The sequence below is a fragment of the Apis dorsata genome, unplaced genomic scaffold (assembly GCF_000469605.1).
Source record: "Apis dorsata unplaced genomic scaffold, Apis dorsata 1.3 scaffold_317, whole genome shotgun sequence".
NCBI lineage: Eukaryota > Metazoa > Arthropoda > Insecta > Hymenoptera > Apidae > Apis > Apis dorsata.
In genome coordinates, this window is record NW_006263588.1 from 61,675 (window position 1) to 75,194 (window position 13,520).

The 13,520-nt window shown below is 24.1% G+C and overlaps 4 protein-coding genes across 6 annotated transcripts in view; 3 read left to right on the plus strand and 1 right to left on the minus strand.

Annotated features, from left to right (window-relative positions):
• Positions 1-790: 790 nt before the first annotated feature.
• LOC116185888 (protein lifeguard 2-like) lies at positions 791-2,418 on the plus strand. Its single transcript, XM_031511438.1, has 7 exons — positions 791-991; positions 1,117-1,349; positions 1,438-1,491; positions 1,553-1,643; positions 1,732-1,857; positions 1,924-2,073; positions 2,169-2,418. Exons 1-7 carry the CDS (start codon positions 917-919, stop codon positions 2,319-2,321), a joined length of 882 nt encoding a protein of 293 aa, XP_031367298.1. The 5' UTR covers positions 791-916; the 3' UTR covers positions 2,322-2,418.
• Positions 2,419-3,084: 666 nt separating this feature from the next.
• LOC102672497 (tetratricopeptide repeat protein 21B-like) lies at positions 3,085-8,101 on the plus strand. 2 transcript variants are annotated; one of them, XM_006617596.2, is made up of 8 exons: positions 3,085-3,191; positions 3,363-4,119; positions 4,189-5,803; positions 5,881-6,197; positions 6,281-6,615; positions 6,685-6,892; positions 6,969-7,282; positions 7,431-8,101. In XM_006617596.2, exons 2-8 carry the CDS (start codon positions 3,675-3,677, stop codon positions 8,061-8,063), a joined length of 3,867 nt encoding a protein of 1,288 aa, XP_006617659.1. In that variant the 5' UTR covers positions 3,085-3,191; positions 3,363-3,674; the 3' UTR covers positions 8,064-8,101. The 2 variants fall into 2 exon arrangements, with proteins under 2 accessions (XP_006617659.1, XP_006617658.1); XM_006617595.2 differs by having other exon boundaries at positions 3,363-5,803.
• A 97-nt stretch (positions 8,102-8,198) lies between these two features.
• LOC102672069 (malate dehydrogenase, cytoplasmic-like) lies at positions 8,199-11,610 on the plus strand. Of its 2 annotated transcripts, XM_006617591.2 has the most exons (7): positions 8,199-8,466; positions 9,112-9,254; positions 9,347-9,499; positions 9,675-9,836; positions 10,352-10,558; positions 10,866-11,005; positions 11,475-11,593. In XM_006617591.2, the coding sequence occupies exons 1-6, from the start codon at positions 8,214-8,216 to the stop codon at positions 10,977-10,979; spliced, it is 1,032 nt and encodes a 343-aa protein (XP_006617654.1). In that variant the 5' UTR covers positions 8,199-8,213; the 3' UTR covers positions 10,980-11,005; positions 11,475-11,593. The 2 variants fall into 2 exon arrangements, with proteins under 2 accessions (XP_006617654.1, XP_006617656.1); XM_006617593.2 differs by lacking the exon at positions 10,866-11,005 and having other exon boundaries at positions 11,475-11,610.
• LOC102671948 (proton-associated sugar transporter A) overlaps positions 11,443-13,520 on the minus strand; it is a 6,241-nt gene continuing 4,163 nt past the window's right edge. The window contains exons 5-9 of the mRNA XM_006617590.2: positions 13,348-13,461; positions 12,847-13,140; positions 12,594-12,724; positions 12,198-12,372; positions 11,443-11,673 (exon numbers count right to left, since the gene is read on the minus strand). Of these exons, the coding sequence (XP_006617653.1) occupies positions 11,443-11,673; positions 12,198-12,372; positions 12,594-12,724; positions 12,847-13,140; positions 13,348-13,461 (945 nt within the window). The remainder of the gene's footprint in view (positions 11,674-12,197; positions 12,373-12,593; positions 12,725-12,846; positions 13,141-13,347; positions 13,462-13,520) is intronic.

Below are 13,520 nucleotides of genomic sequence, written 5' to 3' on the forward strand. Positions count from 1 at the left end.
TGTAAAATACTTTTCATGTTGTTAATACTTTCAATATAGTGATAATATTTATATAATTTTTTATTTCAATTATAGATATATTATACGGAATTATACCATTTAATCAATTATGACAATTAATCTGGATTGTTATATATTTTTAGAAACACTCTGTATGTTCGTAAATAGTACACAATTTTTATTAAAAAATTGTTCTGCTAAATAATATATTGTTTAATAGAGAAGAAAGAGAAAAAAGCAAAATTTAAAATAAATTAAAAATAATATACTATTTTCCAGAACTTATAAAAAATTTATTATTATATAATTATAATTATAATATGTAGTTAATTATAATATAATTTAAAATGAATTGTCTAATTGAATTACATTACTGTTAAAAAAAGATATGCATATTGTTACTACTTTATACATATATCACTTGTATAAAAAAATTACAATAAGAGAATTAAAGTAACTCTTGCTTTCTATTTCTTTTATCTCATTCAATGATATTGACCAATATTTAAGTTTTATATTTATATTTATGTATTATATTTTAAAAATGTATTTTGTTTCTATTATGCATTATATATAAATGCATTCATTTGTTTATACATGAATTTAGTTTGACATTTTGTATGTTCATATTATGAATCTATATCAGTATTTTAAAATTTTGCATCTAAATAAAATTAAGAAATAAATATCTTTGAATATATATTTATAAAAAATAGAAAAAAAAGTTATATGTTTTGATATTTTTTAAATTTAAATAAAAAATTTTAATTAATTAGAAAATAATTTATTGTACTTTTTTATTATAAATTGATTATATTATACTTTTAATAGATATATTATTTCTGGTGTGATAGACAGTATACAACTATTGATTTAAATATTTCTTAGTCAAAATAATTTCATTGTCAATTATCTAATGGCAGAAAATCAAAGATTTATACCAGGTCCTCCACAATTACCTCCTTTATATAGAGGGCAGAAAATAAAAACAGTGAGTACTAAATTATAACTTATGTTTATGTATTTATTTATTAATTATAATAAATTATATATTTATTATATATTATATAATAAATCAATATATTATAATTAATTTATTGATAATGTTTTTTTTAGGGTCCATATACTACTGTAGTCACTGATGAAATGGTTGCGCAAAGAGAAAGAGAAAACGAACAATTGTATAGAGCTTGGCGCGAGCAACAACGAAGAAGAGAAATAGAAGATGATGAGTACATAGGCGAATTTAAAGAAGACAAAGTGAGAAGAACTTTTATTAGAAAAGTTTTCTGTATATTAACACTTCAATTATTATTTACATCTGGTGTCATAGCAATTTTTCTATTCGTGTAAGCATTATAATTTAATAATGTTTTAATAATATCACTTTAATAAATTGATGTAATGAATTATGTTATTTTAATAACTGTATTGCAGGGACTCTGCAAGAAAATTTATGATAATTCATTGGTATTTGTGGATTGTAGCTATGTATGTAAATTTTGCAACTACTTAGATATATTATTTAGTGCATAATGCAGTATTTTATTAGGATATGCTTCGCTATTTCTTTTTGTGCCATATCATTTTTTGAGGGAGCTAGGCGATCTCCACCTTTCAATTATTTGTGGCTATGTTTATTGGTAAAGTTTTTAATTATATTAAAACCTTATTGATTGAATGTTTTTATTATTTAACATTCAATACTAAAAAAAAAAATACTATTTCCAGACAATTGCTATGTCATATCTAGCTGCTTTTGTATCTGCCTTTTATGAAATTGAAATAATTTTGATGGCATTAGGTATGACAACATTAATTACATTAGGAATAAGTCTCATTGCAACATTTACTAAGGTACTTTCAACAAAGTTTTATATATGAAATAATAAAAAAGTAAAAATAACATAAATAATCTTACAGTTTGATTTAACCATGAGAACAGGGATATTGTTCATTATTGGACTGGCTGCTATTGTATCAATTTTTGTGTTGATAATAACCTTGATGTTTACATACATTAGATTATTACATATCCTGATTTCAATTATAGGAATGGCCTTATTATCAACAGTTAATATATATTTTAAAAGAATTATTTAATTCAAGTATAATATATTTTGTTTTACATGATATATTTTAGAAATGAAAAAATATTAATTTTTTAGTACTTGTTCTTTGATATACAAACAATTATGGGTGGAAGAAGAATAGAATTAAATCCAGATGAAGTTGTATTTGCAACAGCACAAATTTATGTTGACATTGTATTGTTATATCAATATATCTTAATGTTTATGGGTTTGATGCATCATCAATGAATATTAAAGATAGATTTATATCATATTTCATTATAATTTATCTTTATTATAGCAATATATTTTTTTAAAAAAAACTTGAATATCAATAAATAAATTATATGAATTATTTAAAATTGGATATAAAAAAATATTTTAACATTTAATCTTTATATACGTGTTTTGTTATTATTAAAATCATTAACTTATTAATAATAAAAGTTAATATATAGTATTAATAATCTTTTACAAATAAATATTTTATATCATATTTCATTTATATTTTATAAATGAAATATTTTCCTGTAAAAAAAACATCACTTAAAATCAATTTTGTTGCTAAGCAATACTTCATCAACAAAAGTCTAACCTATTATATATTCAAAGTTTTTATGAAAAAGATATATATTTTGTAAATTAAATGAATGTGTAAGTATATAATTAATTAGGATTATCAAAAAACATTTTATTATCAGTATTTTATATGTAACAAATGGTATGAGTTATACGATTAAATTATCGTCATTAATATCATCAAAAATAAAACGAAACAGATTTACAAGACTATTTTATACAGTACATCATAATGAGAAACGAGGACTTTTCTACGTAAAATTGGATAATGATTGTAAGATATATTATTTGAGAAATTATTATTATAATATATATGTTTTTAATTATTATTCATATTTTCTATTTAAAAAAAGAAAAAATGAAAGAAGCTCGATTTTTATTGTAAATATAAATAATATTTTAAAATATATTTGTTTCTTTTATTTTTGATTAGCAAGAGCAGTACTGCACTATGTATCTGAAGGAAAAGTCTTAGATATGCAAAGGATTAATGTACCTCATAGATATACAGGAAAAGGTTTAGCACGATTGCTTACAGAGGTAAAATTTATTTTTATTATTTTGTACTTTCAAATAAATATTTATTATGAATGAAACCATGAATGATATTATTGAATTATATTTTTATTATTCTTTTTTATTATTCTTCATTATAATATATAATAAAAGTATATGTATATAATGTATAATAACAATATATAATCTTTTTAGACAGCATTTACATATGTTATTCTGAATAATTATTATATGTATTTGACATGTGAATACATGCAGAAGTATTATCTTGCAATTAAAAATCCAGATCTTGAAGAATATGTTGTTGGACCACCACATATTTTAGAAGGACCTGATTCAAAATCCTTAGATCCTAATATTATATATGAACTGCCTGATCCAGAAGATTTTTTGATATATTCTTCTTAATAAATAATTTTTATATCATTAGTTATTGAAATCTTGAGTAATTATTGAGTTAAATTATTTATGATTTAAAATTTATTACTGCTTCATATTGTTAATAAAATGGAGGAGATAGAATATATTACTATAATTGAATGGTTCTGTTATCAATTTTATTATAATGGCATGTTACTTTATTGCAAAGAAGCATGCGAAATATATCCAACAAATGAATGCTTAAGAATTTTTCTAAGTCTTGCATATATGTTAACTGGGAAGATTCAAGAAGCAATTAAAGAAAGTTCGAATTTAATGAATGATGCAGATAATACATTGGCAGCATTGCTTCTTCAAAGTATTGTTTATATGAAAAATGAAAACGTTGAAAAAACTACTATAATACAGATTGAAACAAGAATTAGGGATGAGAAACGAAAATCGTCTTCGAATGCCCTCTTATTAGCAGCTTTGGTATTGCTTTTATCTCAGAAGATTGATAAAGCTAAAGAATACATAGAAAGAGCTTATAAGCTCGATTCATCTAATAAAAATATTCTATTAACAAAAGGTTGGGTGGATTTATTTATTATAAGCGAAAATAACTCGAGCGAACCAAGTTTATTCGAAATTGTTCTAGAACAAGATCCAAAAAACGTGAATGCTTTGCTTGGATTTGCAAAATATAAACAACAACACGGAGATTATACAGGAGCAATATTAACATTAAATTCATTAATTGTACGTTATCCTAAATTATGTTTACCCTTGGTTGAAAAATTGTATAATCAACTTGGAATGAAGGATTGGGATCAAGTTCTAGATACTGCTAACAGAATATTATCAATTGATTCGAATAATTTGGAAGCAATAAAAGCACATGCATTTGTAAATATTTGCAGAGATGGAAATTTCAATGAAGGATTAAAACATTTACAGTCTTTTTTTAGAAATATGATAGTTATAGAAACAAAGAATATTACAATTTTAGTGAATAATATTCAGTTATTTTCACGAATAGCTTGTAAGAATCAAGAAATTTTAACAGAACTTTCTAAGATCGTTGAAAAAATATTACAACAGCATTTGAAAAATGCAGATCTTATGGTGGAATTAGGAAATTTGTATATTTCATTAGATAAAATAAAAGATGCAGAATATTGGTATAGAAGTGCTGTTCGAATAAATGAATCTTCGTTTGCTGCTTTGATGGGATTAGCTCATTGTCAATTTTTAGACACTTCGATCGATGCTTCGGATTTGGCACAACAGCAAATAGATTTTTTGATGGAAATACAATCTAATTCGGTAGACGCAGAATTGTTTTTTATATCTGCTAAATTAAATTCCAATGATTCCATCAAAGCTCTGAATTATTTAAACAATGCAGCTACAATCATACTGGACAATTGTAAATATGTACCATATGGTTACGATTATATAAAAAAATTAAATCCTGATTTATGTTTAGAAATTTCCAAACAACGTTTAATTTATTCTATAACAAATAATGTAACAAATTTTGAGGAAAATATATCCAATTATAAAGAGGCAAGTTTATATTTGTTAGAAGAATTATCAGAAGCATATCCTGGTTTAAGTATGGCACAATTATTAATTAGTAAAGCTAAAATGCAGAGTGGAAATTTAGAAGAAGCTTCATATATATTAAAGAATTTTTTAGATAATGTTGACTCATCTAATGCAAAAGCTCATTTATTAATGGCTCAGATTCAAGCATGTCAAGGGAATTATCAATTGGCTTCACAAAGTCTTGAAGTTGGTTTAAGTTACAATTTTAAAATCAGAGACAATCCAATTTATCACTTAATTACTGGTATGGTTCAAAAACAGGCAAATGATATGGAAGGTGCAATAAAAAGCTTTCAAACAGCTATGTCATATGCAGGAATGCAACCATACAAGAGTAATTTAGAAATCTCAGATATTTCAACATCAGATATGGCAATATTGTATCTTGAATTGATTTCTGCTTATGGAAAAATGAAACGATTTAATGATGCAATTGTTATAATACAAGATGCAAAAGTAAATCTAGGAAATACTTCAGAAGAAGGTAAAATATTAATAGGAAATGCTGAATTACTTTTAGAAATGGGAGAATTGGATAATGCCATTGATTGCTTATCTAAAGTAACTCCAGATCAACCTTATTATTTGCAAGCACATGTGCGTTTAGCCGAAATAAATTTGAAATACAAAAAAGATCGTCCTGCTTTTGCTATGTGTTTCAGGTTTGTTTTTCATAAGTTTACATATTTTTCATTCTATTTTATATTTTTTCATTCTGTTTGAATATTTTATTTTATAGAGAATTGGTTGAACATTGTCCTGGTCCTAAGACATATAATATGCTTGGTGATGCATATATTTCTATTCAAGAACCAGAGAGAGCAGTAGAAGCATATGAACAAGCTTTAAAACAGAATCCTAGGAATAAAATAGACATTGCAAGTAAGCTAGGAAAGGCACTCGTAAAAACGCATCAGTACACAAAAGCCATCAATTATTACAGAGATGTGATGAAACAAGAAAACTTTAAAAGCTTAAAATTAGATCTTGCAAAATTATTCATAAAGATGAAACAATACGATAAAGCGGAAGCTACGTTGGTCCAGGAATTGCAAGGTACAAAATTATTTTTACTAGATAATATATATATATATATATATATTTCTAATTATTTTAATAATTTTTTATTCATATTTTAGAAGGTCGTCGAGATTCAGATTTAAAGAGTTTACAAGTACGCACTCAACTTCAACTTTTGCTTGCTAAAACTCGAGAAAAAGCAGATAATGTACAAGGCGCTTTATCAGCATTGAAAGAAGCTAAAGAAAATCAGCACAGATATATGCAACGAATGGGAACAAACTCTAATTTAGAAGATGAGAAACAGCTTCTGGCTAATATTTGTTTAACAATGGCTGATCATTCTTCTTCTTTAAGAGATTATGATCAAGCTATTACATACTATAAGGAAGCATTAAATCATAAACCTACAAACATAAACGCCTTGTTATCTTTAGCAAAGCTTTATATGCAGGTAATTAAAATATATAATTATACATAAATGGTAATCATTGAATAATTTATTAATATTTTGAACTGGTAGACTAATAATTTAGATCGATGTGCTCAAAGTTGCACAGTTCTTTTGAATACTGATCCTAATAATGAAGCTGCTTCGATAATGATGGCAGATCTTGCATTCAGAAAAGTTGATTTTGATACGGCAGCCTTTCATTTTCGACAACTATTATTAAAACAACCAACTTATTGGACCGCGTTAGCGAGATTAATAGAAGTTTCTCGTAGAATAGGTGAATTATTAAAAATTAAAAATTTTTTTATTTAATTTCTGATGTCTAACTTATTTATAATGTCATGAATTTATAGGAGATATGGACGATCTTGAAGAATGGCTTCATCGAGCAGAACAAGAAATGAGCAATGCAAATTTAACAGCCGGTTATTATTATTGTGCCGGTTTATTAGATTGGCGCTTGGGACGACTAAATTCCGCACTTCGTCAATTTAATTTTGCAAGACGTGATCCTGAGTGGGGCCAACAAGCAATATATAATATGATCGAAATTTGTTTAGATCCAGATGATGATTCTTCTCTTTCAAATGAAGTCTTTAATGACGATGATGTTGAATATCAGGATTCTAGAACAATGGCTTTGAAAACAGCCTATCGTTTATTACAGGTATTTAAAAAAAAGCAAAAAAAAAAATATTATATAATAAATTTATAATTTTAGAGTTATATTTTATATATATATATAGTATATTTAATTTAAATTTTAAATAAAATATTGATGAAAGAATTATCCTAAAAGAATTATTTCTATTTAGGATTTGAATTCTAAAGGCAGTCCACACGAAATGCTCACACATAGATTATTAAGTAATTTTTTCCTACTTGCAACAAAACAAAAATCCAATGTTGAAAAAGCATTACAAGATTGTACAACATTAGCTAGTCAAGAAGCGTTACGAGATCATGTTGGACCAGCTTTAGGCATGGCAATGGCTCATATTCTTCTGAAACAAACTCCTAGAGCTCGAAATCATTTGAAACGTGTCAGCAAGAATACATGGACTTTTGAGGATGCTGAATATTTAGAACGTTGTTGGTTACTTTTAGCGGACATTTATGTACAATCTAACAAATATGATTTAGCGAATGATCTTTTAAAACGTGTTCTACAACATAATGCCACTTGTGTAAGAGCTCATGAACTGTCTGGATACATTGCAGAAAAGGAACAAAATTATCGTGAAGCTGCGTCGCAATACAATCAAGCATGGAAATATGGCGGAAAATCAAAATTATCTATCGCCTATAAATTAGCTTATTGTTCGATGAAAGCTAAAGCTTATGCAGATGGAATAGAAGCTTGCAACGAAGTTTTGAAACAAAATCCAGATTACCCTCGTATTAAAAAAGAGATTTTAGAAAAATGTATAAATAATTTGCGCACCTAATAAAATAATTATATTTTCATTATAATTCTGTCTAAAAATTATCTCTTTTTGTTTTTTTTGTTTTTTTTTTTAAGTTAAAACAATATATATAAAAAAACAATATAATGCTATGATTAATATCGATATTTATTAAACGATACAAAAAACAACATGAATTTAGAAAAGAACGAATACATGGTTAATAATTATTTTCATCAATTATCTAAAAATAATGTTTTGAAAATAGTAGTTACAGATGGCACAACGGAAATTGCTCGATCGTTTCTATACAGAATACTTACTGATGATGTGTTCGGAAAAAATCAATGTATTTTTATCAGTCTTTACGAATTATCAACCAAGACGATGTTTTTGGAAAGCCTTGCAATTGAATTAAATTCCTTTAGCCCTAAGCTTCTAAGTGGTAAATGCATGTGCATTTTTATACTTATGCATTTTTTTACTTTTAAATAATAAATATGATATAAATATTCTAAAGAGATCTATTTAATTTTTAACAAAATATTTGAATAATAATATATTCGAGTACTATGTTAATCATATATTTGAATGCTAAATTATTCAAATATCAAATGTTTGAATATTAGAATCAAAAAGATAATCGTAATTTAATACTAAAATAATCAGATTATTTGTTAAAGGAATATAGACGATAACGAAATATCTTTAATAATATAATACAATGATATATTTATAAGACATCTTTAAAAAATCGATTCTAGAAGATAAGAATACAAAAAAAGATATAAAAAAAAATTGGTTCATAAAAATATCGATTAAAGTTTAATTTATTAAATTATAAGCAATTAAAATTTATTTTAAGATGAAGAAAAATTGAAGTAGTTTTCCGGTATAGCATCAGCTTTCCATATTTTTATTTTTCTTCATTTAAGTTAAATTATTTAATAAATAAATCTTAACTGATATTTTTGTATATATATTATATTGTATATATATTTTGTATATTAAATTTCATGTTTGTTTTGGTCTTTAGAATCGATTCTTCAAAGATATTCACGAATATATATAATATTATGTATATTTATAGGTATCAGTTACAGCAATAATGCTTTCGAATTCAAGGATGCAGATGTTGTAATTTGCATTGGTCATTCGAGAGAATATAATTTCAAAGAACCCGAATACACAGAATCCTTTTTTAAAGATTATGTTCTTATATCCAAATTTTATGTATTAATTATTATATATTATATTATTTCATTAAATTCAATATATTGAAGTTTTTGAGATTTATAAATCATTTTATATAATTGTGCCAATAGGGTCAAATTATAAATAAATATGTGAAAAAAGATGCAAGAATTATTGTACTCGGAAATACTGCTGCTACGATTATATCCAAATATGCGAAATCTATTCCTATTAAAAATATAACTACTTTGTCCATGCTTAATTTAAATATTGTTAAAACTCAGGTATATGTATTATTTATGTAAATGTTTTTTTCTAAATTTATTATATTGTTTTTCTTTAATTTATTATGCAGATTAAATTTAAATATTATTAATATTAAGTTATGATTATAAATTATTTAAAATTAATTTCAATTATTTTAAATAACATAATATTGACAAATTTTTAAATTTTTAGATTGCCGCACGAGCAAATTGTCTTCCAACGGAAGTGAAAAATATAATAATTTGGGGTTCAAATGGAACATATTGTTTTCCAGATTGTAGGTATTTATATTTTACCAATGGAAAACCTATGAAAAATTCTTTAAAAATTTGGATATATAATGATCTTCCACGTGTAAGATTTTTATTTTCATTTTTTTCTTAACTTTCATTTAATTTTTTGATTTATTATAACAATATATTAATAACATACACCAATTATATTAGATCTTTTATATGTGATAAATTTTTATTATATTTATTATTTTCATTAATGTTAATATTTTTCTTTTAACAATTTTTAAATTTTTAATATTATTGATATTAAAATTTTTAATATTATTGATATTAAAATTATTAATATTATTGATATTAAAATATAATATTAATATTAATATTAAAAATTTTAATTAAAAAAAGATTTTATTAATATTATATTTAATAGAAAAAATATATTTCCTTCATCTATTTTATGCTTTATTTGAATTTTTGTTAAAATTTTTGCAAATTTTTTAAGGATGAATTGTAAATTGTAATAATTGCGTTAAATTATCATAAGATAATATATTGTTGTTATGTGTATGTTGTTGTTATTGTGAATAAAATAAAATTTAATATTCGTTAATTAAATAGTTACGTTTCTTTTCCTAGATTATTCAAAGTACCAACAATAGATCATGCTTAATTAATTCCATAGCTTATGCATTAGCAGAGCATTGTAAAATCTTATGGAATGGTACTCCAGAAAATGAATGGACCAGTATGGGTGTATTGTCCGATCTTTCTTATTCGATTCGATCTGGAATATTTTTTTCTTTTCCTGTAATTTGTAAGGACAAACAATGTGAAATTATAAAGGTATGGGATCACTCATTTAAATGTATGTGTTAGGAGAAATTTATTATTAATAGTTGACTATAAAAATATTTTATGTAAATTACAAAAAAAATATTTTTAAAAAAATATAAAATTATAAAAAAATTATTCTTCTTCAATTAATTTATGAAAAACTTCATCATTCTATAATATCTTCTTCATTCAATATCTTATTCTATAATAATTTTAAGTTTATTTTTTTTTGTTTCTTAATTTTAATAAAAAATGCATAAAAGATAAAAATATAAGAAAAATATAGTAATAAATATTTCTTGTTTTGTTTTTATAGAATTTTGAATTAGATGAATATGTTAAAAAATACATTGTGGATTTAAGTAGATTAATTTTTAGAGAAATCGAAATTGCTCTTGAAATTTGTGGCTTGATATCACACGATGATTAACTATGATAATGACTTACTAATATAAGGTATATTTTTTATCTAGATATGGATTGTACTATTTTATTATGTTCTTGTAAGTTACATTTATTTACAAATATTCTTGAATTATACAGAATTGTATCTGTATGAATGTATCGTAGATTACGAAGCCATTATTTGTGCATCGTTACCGTTATTATTATTTTTACACACAACTTTTTCATTAAAGTTTTTACGGATTTTTCATATTTGAAATTCTTTTCATATATGTATATATAATTAATTGAAATAAATCGAAAATGATGGATATGTCAATTTTTATAAAAAGAAATTCGTGAGTAACGTTTCATTTTAAAAATATTAAAGTCTTTTTAAAAAATATTTAAAAATAATAAAGTTTTTTAGTTATTATTTTTAAAAAATAAATATAAAATTAATAATTAACAGATAAAATTAAATCTTGATTGAAAAAATAATAGTAAACTCAAAGATCCAGATACATGATCTGCGTTGCAGAAATGGCTCCGCAAGCAGCGAGAGTACTAGCTACATATACCACCGCCGTAGTAGTTCCAGATTTACTAACAATTGTCCCGAGACAACAGGAGAGTAGGAACTGGGCTAAAAACACCATGGAAGAGACGATTGCAACGTCTGTGCCAAGACCACGTACTCCTCCGCTTTGAATGGCTTCACCCTCGGTTGTTACTTCGAACTGCATACAAAGCCAATTAATTTAATTTATATCCGATATGCACATATATGTTTTTTACATTTTATGTTATGCCATTTAATAGTATTACTATTTTATTAAATTATTCTCATTGATTCATAAAACATTCATAAAAAAATAGATGATAATAAAATTTATAATGTATACTTATGATACTATTAATTTTTATAAAAATATAAAAATATGTGTATTTTTTATGTTTTTTAAATTGTTTTTTCATCTTTTTTTTTAATAATTGTTTTTTTAATAAATATAATTAAAATTTAAGTTTTAATTTTGTTTTTTATTTTAAATTATTTATTTTTTTTTATTTTTTTTTAAACACAATTACATTTTTATAATAAAAAATTTAAATTCTAAATTATATTTTTATATTTTTATTCTAATAATATTTTTTATACAGATAATTCTAGATTTTTTTTTTAATTTTAAATAGAATTATGAATTATTTAAATTTTTTGATTGATTCATTTTGAGATATATTCTTAAGATTTCTTAAGACTTACAGTGGATGAAGCATGATAATGTGCAACTAGTAGATACGGCATAGTGAATAACGTGGAATACATAACACCTGCGGTCCATGAGAATATAATCACTCCTGCGGGATGTTTCGTTAATGCCATCATCATCATTCCGGTGCTGTAGAATAGTAAGCCGCAAATGTAAACTCTCTGAGCTCTGTTAAAACAAATAACGCTTATATATCTTTTGTCTAGAAAATTATTTTCTTTTTTATCAAAATATCTATAATTATAAGGAATATTATAAAGAAGTTAAGTAAAAAATAAAATAAAGATTATTTTTAGCATATGATCGTATTTTAACAAATAATAACTAATTATTTTCTTATATTTTATAAAAGAAAAAAGAAAAAGGAAATATTAATTATATAAAAATACTTGTAGCGTTCTATGAGTTTCTCGATGACCAGTGAATAACAAGAACAAGATAATGAATACATAGACATTCCCCAGCATCCAAAACGAACTCCACTTTCATATAATTCTCTTTCCTTGGTACCTTCTGGAGCCTGTAATTTACAAATAAAAACTTAAAAATAAAAAATTATGATAATAAATTTATTAGTAAGAAATAATTATAAACGACAAAGCGTCAAAGAGATATTAATATTAATATTAATATTTCAGATACCTGTGGATTTCCACCATAAACAGCTTCTCCAACAAAATCCGTGAAATACAAGGAATAACATACGTGTGCCATCCAACAGAATAAATTAGTTAAGCACACCATACGAAGACTGTGCGGCATATACACGATTGAAAGAAGATATTCCGTTAATGTGGCTTTTGGATTTCCTGCCATATCTTCGTTGAAACCATGTTTCATGTAATCAGTATTTTGAATGGTTACATCTGGTATCATTGGTACTTGACCAGCTCTTTTCTCCGGTTCTTGAATTGGAAGGGGTTTAAGAACAAATTCCTGTTTCCCCCAAATTCCAAAAAAACATGATTATTTCACTTATCATGTTACCATTTTATTTCTATTTTAAAAAAAGAATACTAAGATAAATAATCTTTACGTTAAAAATTATAATTTTGATATTTATTTTTTATTTAATTAAATAAAAAATAATTAATAACTAATGAAATTTAAAAATTGATTTTAATGAATAGTAAATTGACTTACGTTCTTTTTAGTAGCAATTTCTTGGTCATTGTCTAGGCTGCCATAAGAAACACACTCGTCCGTAGTAATTTTTTCATGTTCCTTTTGTTCATCCTCTTTTTCTTCACCAGATATCTAAATGAAATTCAAGAATATATATATAACAAATATATACATATATAACAATATATATA

Excerpts from the sequence above, each read along its gene's own strand:
- LOC102672069 (XM_006617591.2), top strand. The coding sequence starts at position 8,214 with ATGAATTTAGAAAAGAACGAATACATGGTTAATAATTATTTTCATCAA. Across the intron at positions 9,500-9,674 it reads TAAATATTGTTAAAACTCAG|ATTGCCGCACGAGCAAATTG; the intron begins GTATATGTATTA and ends TTAAATTTTTAG. Across the intron at positions 10,559-10,865 it reads AACAATGTGAAATTATAAAG|AATTTTGAATTAGATGAATA; the intron begins GTATGGGATCAC and ends TTGTTTTTATAG.
- LOC102672497 (XM_006617595.2), top strand. The coding sequence starts at position 3,675 with ATGGAGGAGATAGAATATATTACTATAATTGAATGGTTCTGTTATCAA. Across the intron at positions 6,198-6,280 it reads GTTGGTCCAGGAATTGCAAG|AAGGTCGTCGAGATTCAGAT; the intron begins GTACAAAATTAT and ends TTCATATTTTAG. Across the intron at positions 7,283-7,430 it reads CAGCCTATCGTTTATTACAG|GATTTGAATTCTAAAGGCAG; the intron begins GTATTTAAAAAA and ends ATTTCTATTTAG.
- LOC116185888 (XM_031511438.1), top strand. The coding sequence starts at position 917 with ATGGCAGAAAATCAAAGATTTATACCAGGTCCTCCACAATTACCTCCT. Across the intron at positions 1,492-1,552 it reads TATTTGTGGATTGTAGCTAT|GATATGCTTCGCTATTTCTT; the intron begins GTATGTAAATTT and ends GTATTTTATTAG. Across the intron at positions 2,074-2,168 it reads GAATGGCCTTATTATCAACA|TACTTGTTCTTTGATATACA; the intron begins GTTAATATATAT and ends TTAATTTTTTAG.